The following is a 16362-nucleotide window of genomic DNA, read 5'->3' as shown; positions in this document are numbered from 1 at the left end:
TTTATTTTTTTATTAAATATGTTAAATGGGTCATATCTATATTTTGATGTTTTGACATAATTGATAAATGACTGGTATCTATGTTTGTAGATTTGACACGACACTAATAAAACATGGTACAAAAACGATAGGGTTACACAAATTGACATCTCTAGTTAATGCCAAAAGCTTTGGCTTTATGAACTCAGCTCGACTTCGGGTTCAGCTTTAACCAACATAGTGATAGGGGTGGCAATATGGGTCAAGATTCGTTTATTCGATTCGATTCGATGCGAATTAAATGAGTTTGGGTTTGAAAAAATTGATTCGTTTAATAAATGAGTGAATTCAATTCGATTTGCTAATTAAATGAATCGAATGAGGGTTTGAAGATTTTGATTCATTTATTCGTTTATAATTTGTTTAATAAACGGGTCATAAACGAATCAAATACAGGTCGATTCGTTTAAAATTCATTTATTATTCGTTTAATTAAATTACTTTTTTGTCCTTAAATTTATTTAAAAACTTTTTAAAATATGAGGTTAATATTGTAATTTTAAGCATAACACATAAAGCCAAAAGACCAACCCTAATTTTACACTTCACACACACTTTTGCCTCATCTCCTAGCAACTCAGCCGCCACTGCTACATTTTGCCATCTCTTTCCCTTCATTTCCATCTCCAAATCCTTTTCTTTTTCGTTTTAATTTTTGCATCCAGCAAGTGCTACGTTTTGCCACTGCTCCAAATCCTTGGATTTGTGTGAGTGTGATAAGTAAAGTTGTCTTGTTTAATTATTATTTCCTTAAAAATATTTCAAATTTACTATATATTTGATATTTTAAAATTTTACAATGATTATTATCAATATTGCAGTATGTTTAATTGTTAATAACATTTTATTTACTTTTTGGTGTAGGATGTTTGTTTTCAAGGTGAAAAAGACAAAGGAAGAGAATTAAAGAAATTACCTTACTTTATAATTTGAATTTGAATTATTGTTATTTGTATTATTAGAGATTTGTAATTTGGTATTTAGATGACTACATAATCTGGTTTGAGTTACTTTTATTTTGTTGTGGGATGTTAAATTTGTGATTTTTTATATTTTATTTTGCTTAATTTTGTTTATTAATTATATTTTTTAAAACGAATTGTAAACGAATCCTGATTCGGTTCGATTCGTTAAGGATAAACGAATAATAAACGAATTCAGATTCGATTCGTTTATCAATTATATTAAACGAATTAAAAAAATCGAACCGAATATTTGTTTAATAAATGAATCGAATCTGAATCCTGAAATTTCAATTCGTTTAATAAATGAATCAAATTCGAATCCGCAGAATTTTGACCCAGTTCGTTTACGATTTGATTCGAATTCGATTCGTTTATTCGTTTTGCCACCCCTACATAGTGACAACAACATGAAGTTCGATGCTTATCAAAGACATTGAAATGAATCAGTTGCTGTGATGGGTAGTGATTTGTTTTCGTCATCGATTCATGAATCTAGCATTTTAATTTGCTCCATCCATATTGGGATCTTAAAAAAATCCATCTGAAATCTGTACAGATATTGTTCGCATCTAGATGCATTAATATTAATGTGGATCCAGATATGGGTCTTATATAATTATATCCGAATTAGATTTATTTTTGCCATATTGATTTGACCTTAAAAAGTTCTATTTGAAAATAACCAAATAATACCAAAAATTTTTAGAAGAACTCTGAGAAGTAAATAAATATCTATTAGATAAATTATGCCAAACATACATGACTCAAAGATGACTCATGTGCTAATAATTTATATATTATTTTAATATTTTCCTAAATTAATTTTATGTTAAATGTATATTTTATTTTGTTAGTTTTTACATTAATTTTTAGATTTTATTTTTTAAGTATAATATGGGATTAAAGAAAAATCAAATCGAAACATTTAAGAAGAAATCTGTTTGAAGGAATCAGAGAAGGGAATAAAGAAATTTAATTTAAACAAATAAAGGAATTAACCATTATGCATGCATGGACGTGGAGAGCACTTTGATAGATTAAATAGCAAGCATGTGATGGGCTTCAAAAACTCTTGTTGGCTGAGGAATCACATAGGCGGCTAGCAATTACTATATAAAGGCCACAATTGAAGCATTATAAGAGGGCACGAGCGGAGGCCAAGAGGAGAAGCCACAGAACCGAATAAGAAGAGAAAAAAAGATAAGCAGCAGCCGCACTAATTAGAAGAAAAAGTCGAGAGCAGCAGGACCAATTTGGAGGAAGACGCTGAGGTTAATTCCGGGGGCGAGGCTATGTGTGGGTTGGGGTTGGCTATAGCCCGTCCAAAATTTTAAAAGTTTACAAAAATACCATTGACTTAGTTTACAAAACTATCATTATTTGCATTTTTATTTACAGCTGTAACTACTCCATTATTTACAACTTTACCATTCGGCCTATTCGTATAAATAAACTAAGAAAAAAGGGATTCCGTGTATTAAATAAGGGAAAATATCCACCGTCCACCTATTTTTTCTAACTTTATCAAAAATACACAATTCTTTTTTTTTTTTGCTGGAATCCATCTAAACTTACGTTTTGTTTCACTTCTCCACTTCCGTTTGCTACCCGTTATAACATTACTGATGTCGTAGGGGTAAATCGGTCATTTCAGCATAATAGCCAAAAACGACGTCGTTTACAACTTTAATTGGACAAAAAAAAAAAGAAAAGACAAAGTGGTCCAGAGAAGCAAACGAGAACAGCCATGTTTATTCACGAGTGACCCACCACCACCCTGCATGAAGAACCAACAAATTCCCGCCATTCTTTCTGTAATTTCCATCGATTTTCATCAACAAACAACGCTTGAGTATCAAAACTTTTGTTAAGTCAAAGATTCAGAGGTATTGAGGGAAGCTGTGAGCGGTTTAGAAATCTCGACACTTAGGTTTTCTGGGGTTTGAAGCTAGTATCAAGTAAGTTTAGTTTTATTTATTAATTTTCATTTATTTTTCGTATGAAATAATGTTATTTAAGATTTGTATCGAGAACATTGTTAATCGTTGTTCAGATGAAACCCTAGAATACAGATTAAGTTGATTTATAGTAAATTGAGTCCGTTTTTTTATGGTAATGATAAATTGAGAAGTAATATGTTGTTTTAAGGCTGGTGAGAAGCACATGCATGAAAGATTGTTGCTAGCATGGTTGAATGCATGTTTATCCCCTGCATACTCATGTACTTGTGCACGTGGTTTACAAAATTTGGGGTTTTTGAAAATTTGTAGTTGCTACATTATGGGTCGTGATTTTTAGAAAATTTTTATCTATATGCCCTAGCCCCCCTGGTGAAGGTTTCGCATATGCATGTGAAATTTGAATCTCTCACAGATTATAATTTTTAATCTGACAAAGTCCTCCAGGATGTTTGTTTCTTTGGTGAATCTGATCGTTTGTTTTGGACATTCAGGATGCCACCTCTAGAGTTAGTGATATTCTTTCGAGGCACGAGGAAGAATTTAGGGTTGCTTGAACCTGACTGTACTGTTGCGAAGATAAAAGAGGCTGCTGTAAACATTACGAGTCCATATGGATTAGACTCCACTTCCAAAATTATGTTGAATGCCACGAACCCGGAGAATAAGATGAAAGTTGCACTGGATTCAGAATTTGCACTCGAATTTTTGCGTAAAATTCATCAGATTGTGGGTGTCAGTACTTTAACTGTTGAAGTTGTACCAGTTCTTCACCCTCAGTTTCAAGATTCCTCCTTACTGCAAGCATTATTAACGAACCTGGGAGTTGTGTTGCCTGATGAATTAATTACTCAGTTGAATGAATCTGTTGATGGAAATGCTTCTGTTGGGGGACAAACTGTTGTTGGGGAACAAGTTGCTGTTGGTGGACAAGCTGCTGTTGGGGAACAAGTTGCTGTTGGGGAACAAGTTGCTGTTGGGGCTGATAAATTTGATGAGGATGCATGGCTATCTGACTATTCAGACAGAAGAGCTGATAGTGATGATGATGATGTTAATATGGAATTCATGGAAACTGAATTTGATGGTGCTGTTGAACCTAAACCTATTATTGACGAGGGTAGTGAGGACAATGGGGATCATCAGAGGGGTGAAAGCAGCGACTTGGAATCCGATTCAGATGACAATCTGTCTGATGCTAATAAAGAGGTAAGAAGACTGGTTGATTCTTCTGATGATGATGTTGAGCTAGGCACTGTCCAATTAACTAATTACTTACAGCAACATGAGTACAAAGTAGGTGCCGATGGGAAACATAGGCTTAAATTAGGGCATGTATTTAGAGATGTTGGTCATTTTAGGGAGATATTGCATGAGGTAATGGTTAGAAAAAGGTTTGCCATTAAAACAGTATATAGTGAGCCAAGACGATTCGTAGGTACTTGTAAAGAAGCTAACTGTCCATGGTACGTGTCTGGTGCAAAGCTGAATGATGGGACTGGTTTTATATTGCGAGAATATAACAAAAACCACGAGTGTAGGCTTACTAACAAGACAGTGAAAGTTACATCTGCTTGGGTTGCTTCTAAAATAAAGGGTCAGGTTGCTGTTGACCCTAATGTCAAGATTGATATTCTGAAGAATCATATGCAAGAGACGTATGGTTTAAAGATTGGGAAGCTGACACTGTATAGGGCTAGAGCAAAGGCAAGACTTGAGGTATTTGGGGATCATTCGAGGGGATATCAGAAATTATTTGACTATGCTGCTGCCATTCACAAGGCTGATCCAGGAGCAATATGCAAGGTGTTATGTGATGCTATTTCTATTCCTAATAAGGTATTATTCCAGAGGTTTTTTGTTGCCTTTCCAGCACAAAAAAATGCATATCTTAACGGCTGTAGACCTTTTATTGGGGTAGATGGATGTCACTTGAAAGGTAAGTACGGTGGAGTGTTGTTAGCTGCTATTGGCATAGATGGTAATAATGGGATTGTCCCTTTAGCGCTATGTGTTTGTGAGATTGAGAATACAGAGACATGGGGATGGTTTATGGAGAACTTGAATAATTATTTGGATGATGGAAGGCAAGTCACTTTCATTAGTGATAGACAAAAGGGGTTGATTAATGCAATTTCAACCACTTGGCCTACTGCCTATCATAGGGCGTGTTCTAGGCATGTTTATGCTAATTTTTCCAAGTCGTTTGCTGGTGCACAGTTGAAACAATTATTTTGGAAAGCTGCCAAGAGTAGTAACAAGCATGATTTTGACGAGGCAATGGCAGAGATCAAGGCTGAAAAAGAAGCTGCATTTGAGTGGTTGGAACGAGAACTACATAGTTATAATTGGTCGATGCACACATATGACAGAAATTGCATGGTAGATCGTACCGATAACAATGCATCGGAGTGCTTCAACAACTGGATATTAGCTTACCGAGACAGACCTTGCTTGACAATGCTTGAAGAAATAAGATGTAGACTTATGAAACGGTTTACAAAAAGAAGAAATGAGGCAGCCACTTGGAAAAACCAGCTGACCCCTAAGGTTTTGAAAGACTTGGACAAAAAAAATAAGATTGCACAGAAGATGATTGTAAAAGCTTCTGGTGATCTTAATTTTCAAGTCATGGATAGAGGCTATAATCCACCTAGGAGGTTTGTTGTGAAGCTAGAATCTAGAACATGTGATTGCGGTTATTGGGAAATTGCTGGCCTCCCTTGTCAACATGATATGGCTGCCATGGGATATGCAAGACATCAAGTTTAGGAATATGTTCCAACTTGCTTTAGCAGACAAGCTTACCTTAGCACTTATTCAGTGATGTTCAGCCCCCTTCCAGATCAGTGTACATGGGAGCCTACAGGAAGGCCATTGATTGACCCACCAATTGTTGAAAGAAAGATTGGAAGGCCCAAAAAATCCAGAAAAAGAGCAACAAATGAGCCTCAGAAAGAGAAAAGAAAATTCTTTGTCATTTGCTCATTTTGTGGTGGTTCTAATCACAACGTGAGAAGCTGTCCGTTGAGGCCATCTGTTGCAAGGTCAAATAGGGCGAGGAACAATAATTTTCAGGTATATTTAATATACTATTATTATTTATTATGTTTATTATTATTTATTATGTTTATCATTATTTATTATGTTTAATATATTTATACTGTCGTTATGTTTACTATCATAATGGTTTGTAGGCATCAACAACATCAAGCCAGCCATTAAATGCTTCACAGCAGGCAAGATTGAGAAGAAAACAGGTGCTGCTAGTAGTTCGTTTGTGCCTTCATAGTTTGTTTTATGTATAATATAAAATTCATTTACAAATCAACATATTTTATAGGCGGCAGCAGCAAAGTCAATTGGTTCAGGCCAGCCAGCAGCTACTGCATCTGAAACATCAAGAAAGGTGTTATCTTGGTTCAATATTTGTATCTTTTTGTATTTTTTGTTCAAGTTCTTAAACTAACATAATATATAATTTAGATACCTAGTGGCCCAGGTCAAAGTTCGAATGCTGGATCAAAGAAAAAAAGGGCTCTTCGAGGTGCTGGAACAAGGGAAAGACAATCAAGTCCAGGACTGAACCAATCCCAAAATCCATCTCAAGCTTCAATTATCACAGGTTCTTTGTAATGGGAACAAACTAAACTTGTTTAAACAAACTAAACTTGTTAACTTGCCATTTTGGTTGTTATTTTGGCATATTACTGGTTATTTTGGATAATTATGTGGCTGTCAAAGGTCATTTACAATGTATTTTGATGATATGATTAATGATTATTTTGGTTGTACTTTTGGATAACTATGATATGATAATATTTTCCAATTATTGTGGTTAACAAAATGTTATTTAGGGTGTATTTAAATGCAATTGCAAAGATAAATACTAGGACTGTCAACAATAAGCTTTTATTTCAGTAATGCATGTTTTATAGGATACATTACATTTTAATAAATACAATTGCACAGAGGCACACTAGCAGTATTATTATATATTTAAGCTTTCCTTCAATCAGCCTAAGCCTTTTCTTTATCTTCACCATCTCATTAGCTCCAAAGTTTACTGCATTTGGCTCCAAATTTTGATTATCTACCATTTGATCACTTCTACTAGGGTATATGAGAGCTTCAGTAGTAAACCATTGCCAAAACTTGCATTTGTTCAACCTGCATGACCAAAACATTGCATTAGGATTTTGTGGTGTAGTGGAAACCATAGCACACGCCTGCATGCCACACCAGCAGTACTTGGGAATGCATTTAATTTTTCTCTGTGGCTGTCCACTGGCTGCAGAACTTGAACTATAACTTGATGCCATTTTAAATGTGTAGATGATGTGTTTCAATGAATGGCTAATCAAGTGATGTGTGGATGATGGTTGAGCAGGTCTTGAGTTTGAATGAATGAATGGTTGAGTGGCTGTAATGTTTCAATGTGTTATGATGAATGGTACAGTTATAATGTGTTATGGATTATGGTTGTATGAGGAGGTTTATATGCCTGGTTGGGAGTAGCTTGCATGGTTGAATGGCCTCTTCATGCATGCTGATTCTTGTGTTTATATGCCCCAAATTGTAGCCGTTGGCAGCTAACGGCTACAATAACAAACTGCCATTTTTTGCTGTTTTTGAGGGTGAAATTGTTATTTTTGTTCTGGGGGCAAAATAGTCATTTAACTAAGAATCTGTTAGTTTTCGTAACGGGCAGAAAACGGAAGTGGAGAGGTGAAACAAAACGTAAGTTTAGGTGGATTCCAGCAAAAAAAAAAAATTATGTATTTTTGATAAAGTTGGAAAAAATAGGTGGACGGTGGATATTTTCCCATTAAATAAAAGGGTCCATTCATATGAATAAATTAAAAAAAAAATTCTCTTTTTCAAGGTTCTAGATTCCAGAACGTGCACCTTTTCTCTTGGCTTCTTCGTTCTTTTTTTCTTGGCTTCTTCAATTCTTCATCTTTTTCTTGGTAAGAAAATTTATTTTTTGTTTATTCACTTACAATATATTTATACACTGTGAGGTAGTAAAAACTAAATTATCTCAGTTAGAAGAACTATATAGGGGTCGCAACTATACTTGATTAGAAAAACTGATTGTATAAGATTAAATTATTGTTAGGTCAAATGGAGACCATAAATTCAATCCAAATATAATGTTAATTTGTCAATTAAACTTATTTTTTGGCTTTTGAATAGTGTCAATGTGTTATTGTGATTAACTAACGGTTCTATGCTTTTATTAATTTGTTAATTAAACTTATCAGTGATTTTTTTAATTGCTTTTATATTTTTACTTCTTTATTTTTCAATTGTTAATTAATGTCAAACAATCAATCATTAAAGCCTAGAAAAACTCTTTTTGCATTTTTAAGAAAAAAAATGGTGGTTAGTCGTCAAGTGAGGTTCCATGTGACGTTGATGATCCTAAATTAGATGAGCAACCCACATATAAGTCTCGAAGAGTTGAAGCTCAAAGTGAAAATATTGCCCCATTAAAACATGATCCGAAGTTACGTAAACCAATATGGACATATCCTGTTAATCAACAAGATGACATTAGGAGAATGTATATCAGCATGGGTTCATATCAACCAAAGTTAGAAGAGTTTCCACCTTCATTTGATGGGCAACAATTTTGTCAATTTCAATACACTTGGTATGCACAATTTCCTTGGCTTGAGTACTCTAAAGAAATTGATGCTGCATATTGTTTTGCATGTTTTCTTTTTGATGAAAAAAAAAAGCAAAATATCCTAAGTTTACAATTGAAGGGTTTAGGAGTTGGAAGAGAATTAATAATAGAGAGAGATGTTCTTTTTTGCATCATGAAGGGGGGCTTAATTCACATCATACTAAGGCTATGCTAAAGTGGGGTGGTTTAAAGAATCCATCTCAACATATAGATAGAGTCATGAATGCACAATCATCACAATTGATTTTACAGAATAGATTGCAGCTTCAGACCTCAATAAAAGTTGTTAAATGACTTGCAAAGCAAGCATGTGCTTTTAGAGGCCATGATGAGTCCATTAAATTCTCTAATCCTAGAAATTTTATTGAAATAATAAAGTATTCAGCAAGGATGAATAAAGATATTGCTGAAGTTGTCTTGGAAAATGCTCCGGGCAATGTAAAATATACTTCATCCGATATTATTGGCAATAGAGTGCAGCAAAAGATTCGTGAAGAAATTGGAGATGCAAAATTTTGTATTCTTATTGATGAGGCACAAGATGAATCTAAAAAACTAGCAAATGACTATTATTTTGAGATATGTTGATTGTGATGGATTTGTTCATGAACGGTTTTTTGAAGTTGTGAATGTGAAAGAAACCAGTGCATCCACTCTTAAAAAAGAAATATGTAATGTTCTTACTCGTTACAATTTTTTGGTTAAAGATTTACAAGGACAAGGATATGATGGTGCTAGTAATATGCGAGGGGCATGGAATGCATTGCAAGCATTTTTTCGAGAAAACTATCCATATGCATATTATGTACATTGTTTTGCTCATCGGCTGCAACTTACATCAGTGAAAGTTTCCAAAGATGTGCCTGATGTATGGATATTTTTTTCAACTTTGAATTCCATTGTCAATGTTTTCGGTTTCTCTCCTAAGCGTCATTCTGAGTTGAAATCTATTAGAGAGTGGTGGTGTCGTTAAGGTGCACCAAATTTAAAACCTTACCATTAATATAAATAATTAGTACAGAGCGAGTAAGGATCGATCCCACAGAGACTATGCTAGTTATATTTATTATTAACTCCAAAGCAAGATTTAAAATAAAATAATAGTAATAGTAATAATAATAATAGTAATAATAATAATAATAGTAATTAATCTAACTAAAGAAAATGCCAATTAAAAATAAAAGGGGGTTTATGAATTTTTAACTAAATAGTAAGAAGTAAAGAAATTAAAACTACAAACAAGAATTTAATAAAAACTCTAATTAAATGAGAAAGAAATAATAATGATGAAAACTTTGGTTAAAGGATCATTCGCCACCACCAAACATGCACATAATATATTAATTCTATCATCAATTTATATTGAAACTATCAACCGTAGACAACAATAAGCTCTGTTAGTCTCAATCTTTCCTTAGTGTGTCGTTAGGCAAAATAAGCTCTTCACCTAATCTCTAACCATTAAATAATTTAAAACAAGCTCTTTAAATTTAAGATAATAGAAGCATTAAACAAAGAAAGATATTAGGTTGATCTAGGCAATAAACACACAAGCTCGGATTATTTAACCTAGATTATGTTCTTCAATTGAAATCACTAATTCCAACATGCTACTAATGATTAAAATATCAAGACAATTACGGATCAAGAATTTTAATCTAGCAATAAAATTTATTCAAGTCCTATCTAATTGGCCACTCAAATAAAACAAGAATAAACCATGAACATTAATTATAGAAGAACATAAACAATCTCAATTAAATAAATTAAATGATAGAATTTAAATTTAATTGCACAGCATGTTTAGGGTTTTAAATTCATCCTCAACCAAATAAAAATCTAGCCTAACATAATTGAATTGGGAATAAGAGAATTGATAAAACCAATTATGAAGATTAATTCAAGCGGCTGTTGATTTTTCTCTTGCTGCCGAATTGGATCTGCCCCTTCCAAAGTCTCTTGCTGCCCGAATTCTTCTCCTTTGTTTTTTTTTCTTCTTGCGGCTCCCCCTTCCTCAAATCCTCTTGGCCTTTATATAATGTTACTGACTTGCTTAATCCTTATTGGATTCTAATTGCATTAATTCTTCACAACTTATCATAAGTCAAAGCCATCCACCGACTTACAAAGCCCACTCACCAAGCCCTTTTTAAATTATTTCCTTATTAAACTTTGAAAGCTAGCCACACGTTTGACCACAAAAGCAAAAGGCCAATTAATGATTTCTTCTTTTAATGCCAAGCACATGCATTCCAAATTGCCAAATCTTTGCTTTCCAAATGCATGCCCACCGTTCATGCTCTGAAGAGATTGATTTCTAATTTTGGTCTTCTTGATTTCCATTAATTCTTGGCCGCATTTTTGTCTTTCAATTTAATTTTTATTTCTTCCCAACTTAAACTTCCCATGCCCTTTTTATCCTTTATCTTCAATTAATTCCTTATTCAACAAAATAATTCAATTAATTAAAATTTAAAAATAACAAATAAAAATCACTAGTAATTAAATAATTAAGGTTAAAATATGTATAATTTAAAAATGAACTAAAATAACTAGAATATTTAAGACCAAAACAAGAAAAAGATGGAGAAATTAATAGTAAAATATATGGAAAATATGCACTTATCAGAGAGGTTGAAATTATTGATCTGATAGCCTCTGGGGACCTTGAAACTGGTACAAGAGCTAATCAAATTTGTTCATTACAACGACTTGGAGCAACTCGTTGGAGCTTCGGTCAGTAGGTTGATTAGTATGTTTGGTGTTGTTCATGAGTATCTTGAAAAGTTGATTTGCAATGGATCGAATAATGACATACGAGGGGAAGCTAAAGGTGTGTATGATGTAATGTCAACCTGTAAATTTGTTTTCATCTTGCATTTGATGAATAAGGTTTTAGGGATAAGTGATTTACTTTGTCAAGCATTACAAATGAAATCTCAAGACATTTTAAATGTTATACATTTAATATCAGCTACAAAATCACTTCTTCAAAGCTTAATGGAGAATGGTTGGGATACTTTTATTAAGAGTCTGGTACCATTATGTGAAAGTCATCATATTGATGTGCCTGGAATGAATGATCGCCATATGAATGGTACGATGCGTTCTTGTCAGTAGAAATATTATGTTACAGTGGAGCATTATTATCAAATTGATTTGTTTAATGCTGTAATAGATTTTCAGTTGATGGAGTTAAATAATAGATTTATAGATCAGATGATGAAACTTCTTACTCTGAGCTCTGCTTTGAATCCTGTTAATTCTTTCAAATGATTTAATGTTGATGATATTTGTAATCTTGCAGAGAGATTTTATCCTCGAGATTTTACTTAATTTGAGATACTTGCTTTGAGAAGACAGTTAGAATGTTTTCAAATTGATGTGCTTCGTCTTGTTGAGTTTCATTGTATTTCTTCACTTTTTGAATTATGTCGAAAATTAATTAAGACAAGAAAGTCTTAAATTTACTTTTTGATAAACATATTGATTCGTTTAGCTAACTCTTCCTGTTTCAACTTCAACGACTGAACGAGCATTTTCATATATGAAGTTTATCAAGACACCACTTCGAAATAAGATGGAGAATGAGTTTTTATCATATTGTATGGTTATCTACATTGAAAGAGGATTTGTAGACACTATCGATTCAGATTCGATAATAGATGACTTTAATTCTCGAAAGTATCGGTAGACGCAACTGAATAATACTTAATTGTAATTGAATTACTTTTTGGATTTGATGTATTTTCTTATATATTAATGAATTTTTCATTAAGATTTATATTTTCAATTGGGATATCATTTGGACTTGGAAAAAAAAATTAGCCCACCCAAAATTTTTCTGGCTCTTACCTTTTTCTTTTCCTTTTTCAATTGTCTTACTTGAATGTTATCAATTAAATTTATAAATTCTCTTTATGTTCCCATGAAATAATTTATTTTGCTAGGACTTTATGTAGCCTAACTATTAGGATTTATTTTCATAAATCTATGTTATTTTTAGTTTATTATTCCATGATTAAGTGTTCATTATTATGTTTAATGCTTTTACATATCTAGCTAATATTTAAATGAATTGAGGATACATAATGAGACTAATAGGAGATTTATGTGTTTTTACTCTATATAATAGATGTTATGGATTGAACAAAAGATTGAGATATGCCAACATAATTCGTGCAACTTTATCTAACAATTTCCATAGAGTTTAACAAAATTTTGCATATATTTAAATTTACATGGAGATATAGTGAGTTAATATATGAGGATGTGTTTGATATTACTTGAGAGAGGTTATTAAACAGGTTAGGGAAATTCACTGTCAACATAGGTAATAATTTTAATAATATAGATGGAGGACCAAATTGGATTGCTTATGGTGAAATTGAAAGTCCTAATGTCTAAATCTCTTGGTGATTTTTGTTATTGCTTGCATCTTTATTTAATTCTTAGTTATTTTATTTAGTTTTTAATCTAAATTCACTTATTCGGTTATTCAAATAAATTAGGGTTAAAATAATTTCTATGGCTAATAGGATATATAATGTTTATGGGACGATACTCTACTCTACATTATATTATTTGTGCCTACTAGTACACTTGCTAATTTATGCAATAATGAAAAATTTGTAACTTTTCCGTTCTATAAATTCAATTATAACCACTAGACCAAATTTTAATGTCAAAACAATGACGCTTGAAAGCATATCACTTTAATCTTTGCCTTAAATATTACATTATTGAGTATAAAAGCAAGCAATGATCATTCTCATAGAAGGTTATTACCAATTAACAAGTTGTTAATCAAAACACATAAACTTACTTGCAATAAAAATTAAAATAAAAATCATATCTAAACTTAACGAAATTAACTCAAAATTTCCAAATCTACTTAGGACATATTAATGAACATATACATAGCATTTTGTGGAGAGGAGATTTGGACATGATTTGCAATATATGATGTGAAAATCTGAAAATTGTAGATAACAATTTTAAAGAGATTTATATATGATGTGAAATATGGTTCAAAGAATCATTTTCCACTACTAAACATTGGATTTTAGTCAATTATTTGAATCATCATTAATTTTCTTTTGAGAAAAACAATCCTAATATAACTACAAGCTCAATATCTTGATCTTTCTTTATTTAGCTATCTAGTAAAACACGCTCTTTAACAATCTCTTTCCATGAAATAACCTAGAATAAGTTCTCCAAATATAATTTAATGAAAGCATCAAAATAAAAAAAGATATAGGCTGAATTGTGAAACAAATAGCTTAGTGTATTTATCTTGAGCCCACATGCAATCGAACAAAAACTCATAAATTTGTTCATAATCTGCCACTTAGGTATAGTTCTTGACAATTATGGATCAAAACCCTGAACGAGCAATCAAATCACCATAAAATTATCTAGTTGGCCACCTAAACAAGTAGGATAGCAATTATTGAACACTAAAATTAATGAAATATAAAATTTTCTAGAGAAAGATGAAGAAATTATGAATCTGAAACTTTATCAAAAAAAATCCATGTCTAAGATTTTGAAATCAACGTTAATTGATAAAAAGATCATTCACACGTGTCTAAATTATTCAATATTAATTCCATTAAAGAAAACTAACAAAAGACCAGAGAAAGAAAGACTTATTGATTGAATTAAAGTTATGACAACCATCTCTTCTCTCTAATTCGCCTAGTTCTTTCTTCTAAATTGATACTTCACTTTTTTTCTATGCCAAGACTTTTTTTAACGAGGATTTATATAGATCTTTAGTTCTAATACTCGTAGGACTTGTAAAATTTGTGTTAGCTCACCTTTTCCTAATAAAAATAGGACTTGGACCCTAGAAAGTAGGCGTATGTGTTAAAATAGTTTTAAAATACATTTTTAATGTGGGCTCAAATAGTAAATTCGACCAGCCATTCAAGAATCAATATTTATGGGTCAAATATGATCCTTAACTTTAGTACAATTTTGATATAGCTCAATGATGTGAATAAAGTCCATAAATTTATTCAAGAAGCAATCAAAATCCATGAAGCTGAAATCTTACTATTTGGGCTTTTCCAATTCTTCACACCAATTTGTAGCCTTTCCACTTTTTTTCTTCTTTACCTCAAAAACTTTTATAAAACGTGAAACACTAACAAAGATTCAAGAAGTTCATAAAAATATCAAATAACTGCAAAGAAAGTAATAAAAATTAATTTGAAATTAGACAATATTTATTGTTTTATCATGAAATGATAAATTGCAATAAGTTCGGTTTTTAGTTAATTTTACAGCTAAAACGAATCCGAATGGGTTCGGAAACCGAATCGCCGACCCCTAGTTCGTATTAGGTCAAATGAAATTTTCACTAGTCTGAATCGACTTGCTATTCGATCGAATTGATTTGGACTTGAAGCTGCCAACCTCTAGTAATTTTCCTTCTTATTGGCGTAAATTGAGCTGTGATTTTTTTTTTTAATTTCTCTTGCGATTATCTCATTTCTTTTCTAAAATAAAGGCCATGATATCTCCTGTTTCGGTGAATTTGACGGTTGATTGTATTGAAATTTAATAGTGACTATATTTGGTGGACAAGTAAAGTTTGCGAATTAGCTATCTTATTATTGACTTTATTTGATTATGGCATCTACAAGCAACCAGGCATTCTCGTATGGCGTATTTTCATCTAAGAAGTTTTTGCCAAAGTAGCCTGAAGCAACCATTTGATCGTAACATATTTAGAAGAAAAACTCAAGTGTTATAGTTGTACTCGCTACAGAGGAGTCAGGTGACATTTGAGAACATAAAGCAACTCACAACAATAAGCCCTGTTAAAGGAAAAAAAAAAAAAGTCATCAATTTTGCAATGTTTCAATTTCTCCACTTCATCCGCAAACCAAATTTTTAACTATTCCTTTAATCTCGCCATTTGTGTTGCCTCTCTGCAATATGTGGCCGATAGATGTTCTTTATTGGAATATGATGGTTACTGAGGGTGGGTATTTTAGAAGGATATATTAAAGGTACTATGTTACCCATGTACTAAGTTAATGATGCTATGATATATGTGCTTGTTTTAGAAAATTTCGTACAAGGCGTGGTTATCTTATATTTAACTACAAATGTCATTCATGCATTAATTTATTATATTACCTCTGATGTATTTTAAAAATTTTTTAACTAAAGGATATATTCTAATGAATAGGTTTTGTCCGTCCTTTAAAGTGGCCGGATATTTCAACAATAGGAGATGGTTCATGGAATTGTAGTGAAAATGGGGTATGATTCAATGTGTGTTGAGTTATGAATGCCTTGATTGATATGTACGACAGTTCATGAACTAAAAAGATCATGTGGTATCATGGATTTTATGATATTGGGTAATGGAATGGATGGTCAAGGTAAGAAGGCATTGGATATGTTTTCACCTATGTGATTCAGGTTTTGATAGTTTTGACAAGAGGGTTTTGATATTTCATGAACTCATACAATAAGACGTATCAACTATAAAATTTTGCATTCTTTTTATGGAATCTTATATCTTATATTAAGGATTTTTCCTTGTAGGTATCACTTTTTTTCACCATAAGGAGTGCCAGTGAATATGAGTTCGTAAAAAAATTAATTATAGATTATTTCAAGTAATCACAGAATCCAAAAGCTTGAGCTTGTGCTTAATTCAGCGTCTAACAGGGTTATTTAA

At 32.2% G+C, this 16362-nt stretch overlaps 1 protein-coding gene and 1 long non-coding RNA gene across 2 annotated transcripts; both read left to right on the top strand.

Annotated features, from left to right (window-relative positions):
- Positions 1-587: 587 nt before the first annotated feature.
- LOC127902647 (uncharacterized) lies at positions 588-1055 on the top strand. Its single transcript, XR_008055078.1, has 2 exons — positions 588-746; positions 904-1055. It is a non-coding gene; the product is annotated as an uncharacterized LOC127902647 (long non-coding RNA).
- Positions 1056-3457: 2402 nt separating this feature from the next.
- LOC107176007 (uncharacterized) lies at positions 3458-5734 on the top strand. Its single transcript, XM_052441090.1, has one exon. The coding sequence runs from the start codon at positions 3458-3460 to the stop codon at positions 5732-5734; it is 2277 nt and encodes a 758-aa protein (XP_052297050.1).
- Positions 5735-16362: the final 10628 nt, after the last annotated feature.

The sequence above is a fragment of the Citrus sinensis genome, chromosome 5 (genome assembly GCF_022201045.2).
Source record: "Citrus sinensis cultivar Valencia sweet orange chromosome 5, DVS_A1.0, whole genome shotgun sequence".
NCBI lineage: Eukaryota > Viridiplantae > Streptophyta > Magnoliopsida > Sapindales > Rutaceae > Citrus > Citrus sinensis.
Note: the sequence above shows the minus strand (reverse complement) of the source record. Positions and strands in the feature narration are given on the sequence as shown.

Excerpts from the sequence above, each read along its gene's own strand:
- LOC107176007 (XM_052441090.1), top strand. The coding sequence starts at position 3,458 with ATGCCACCTCTAGAGTTAGTGATATTCTTTCGAGGCACGAGGAAGAAT.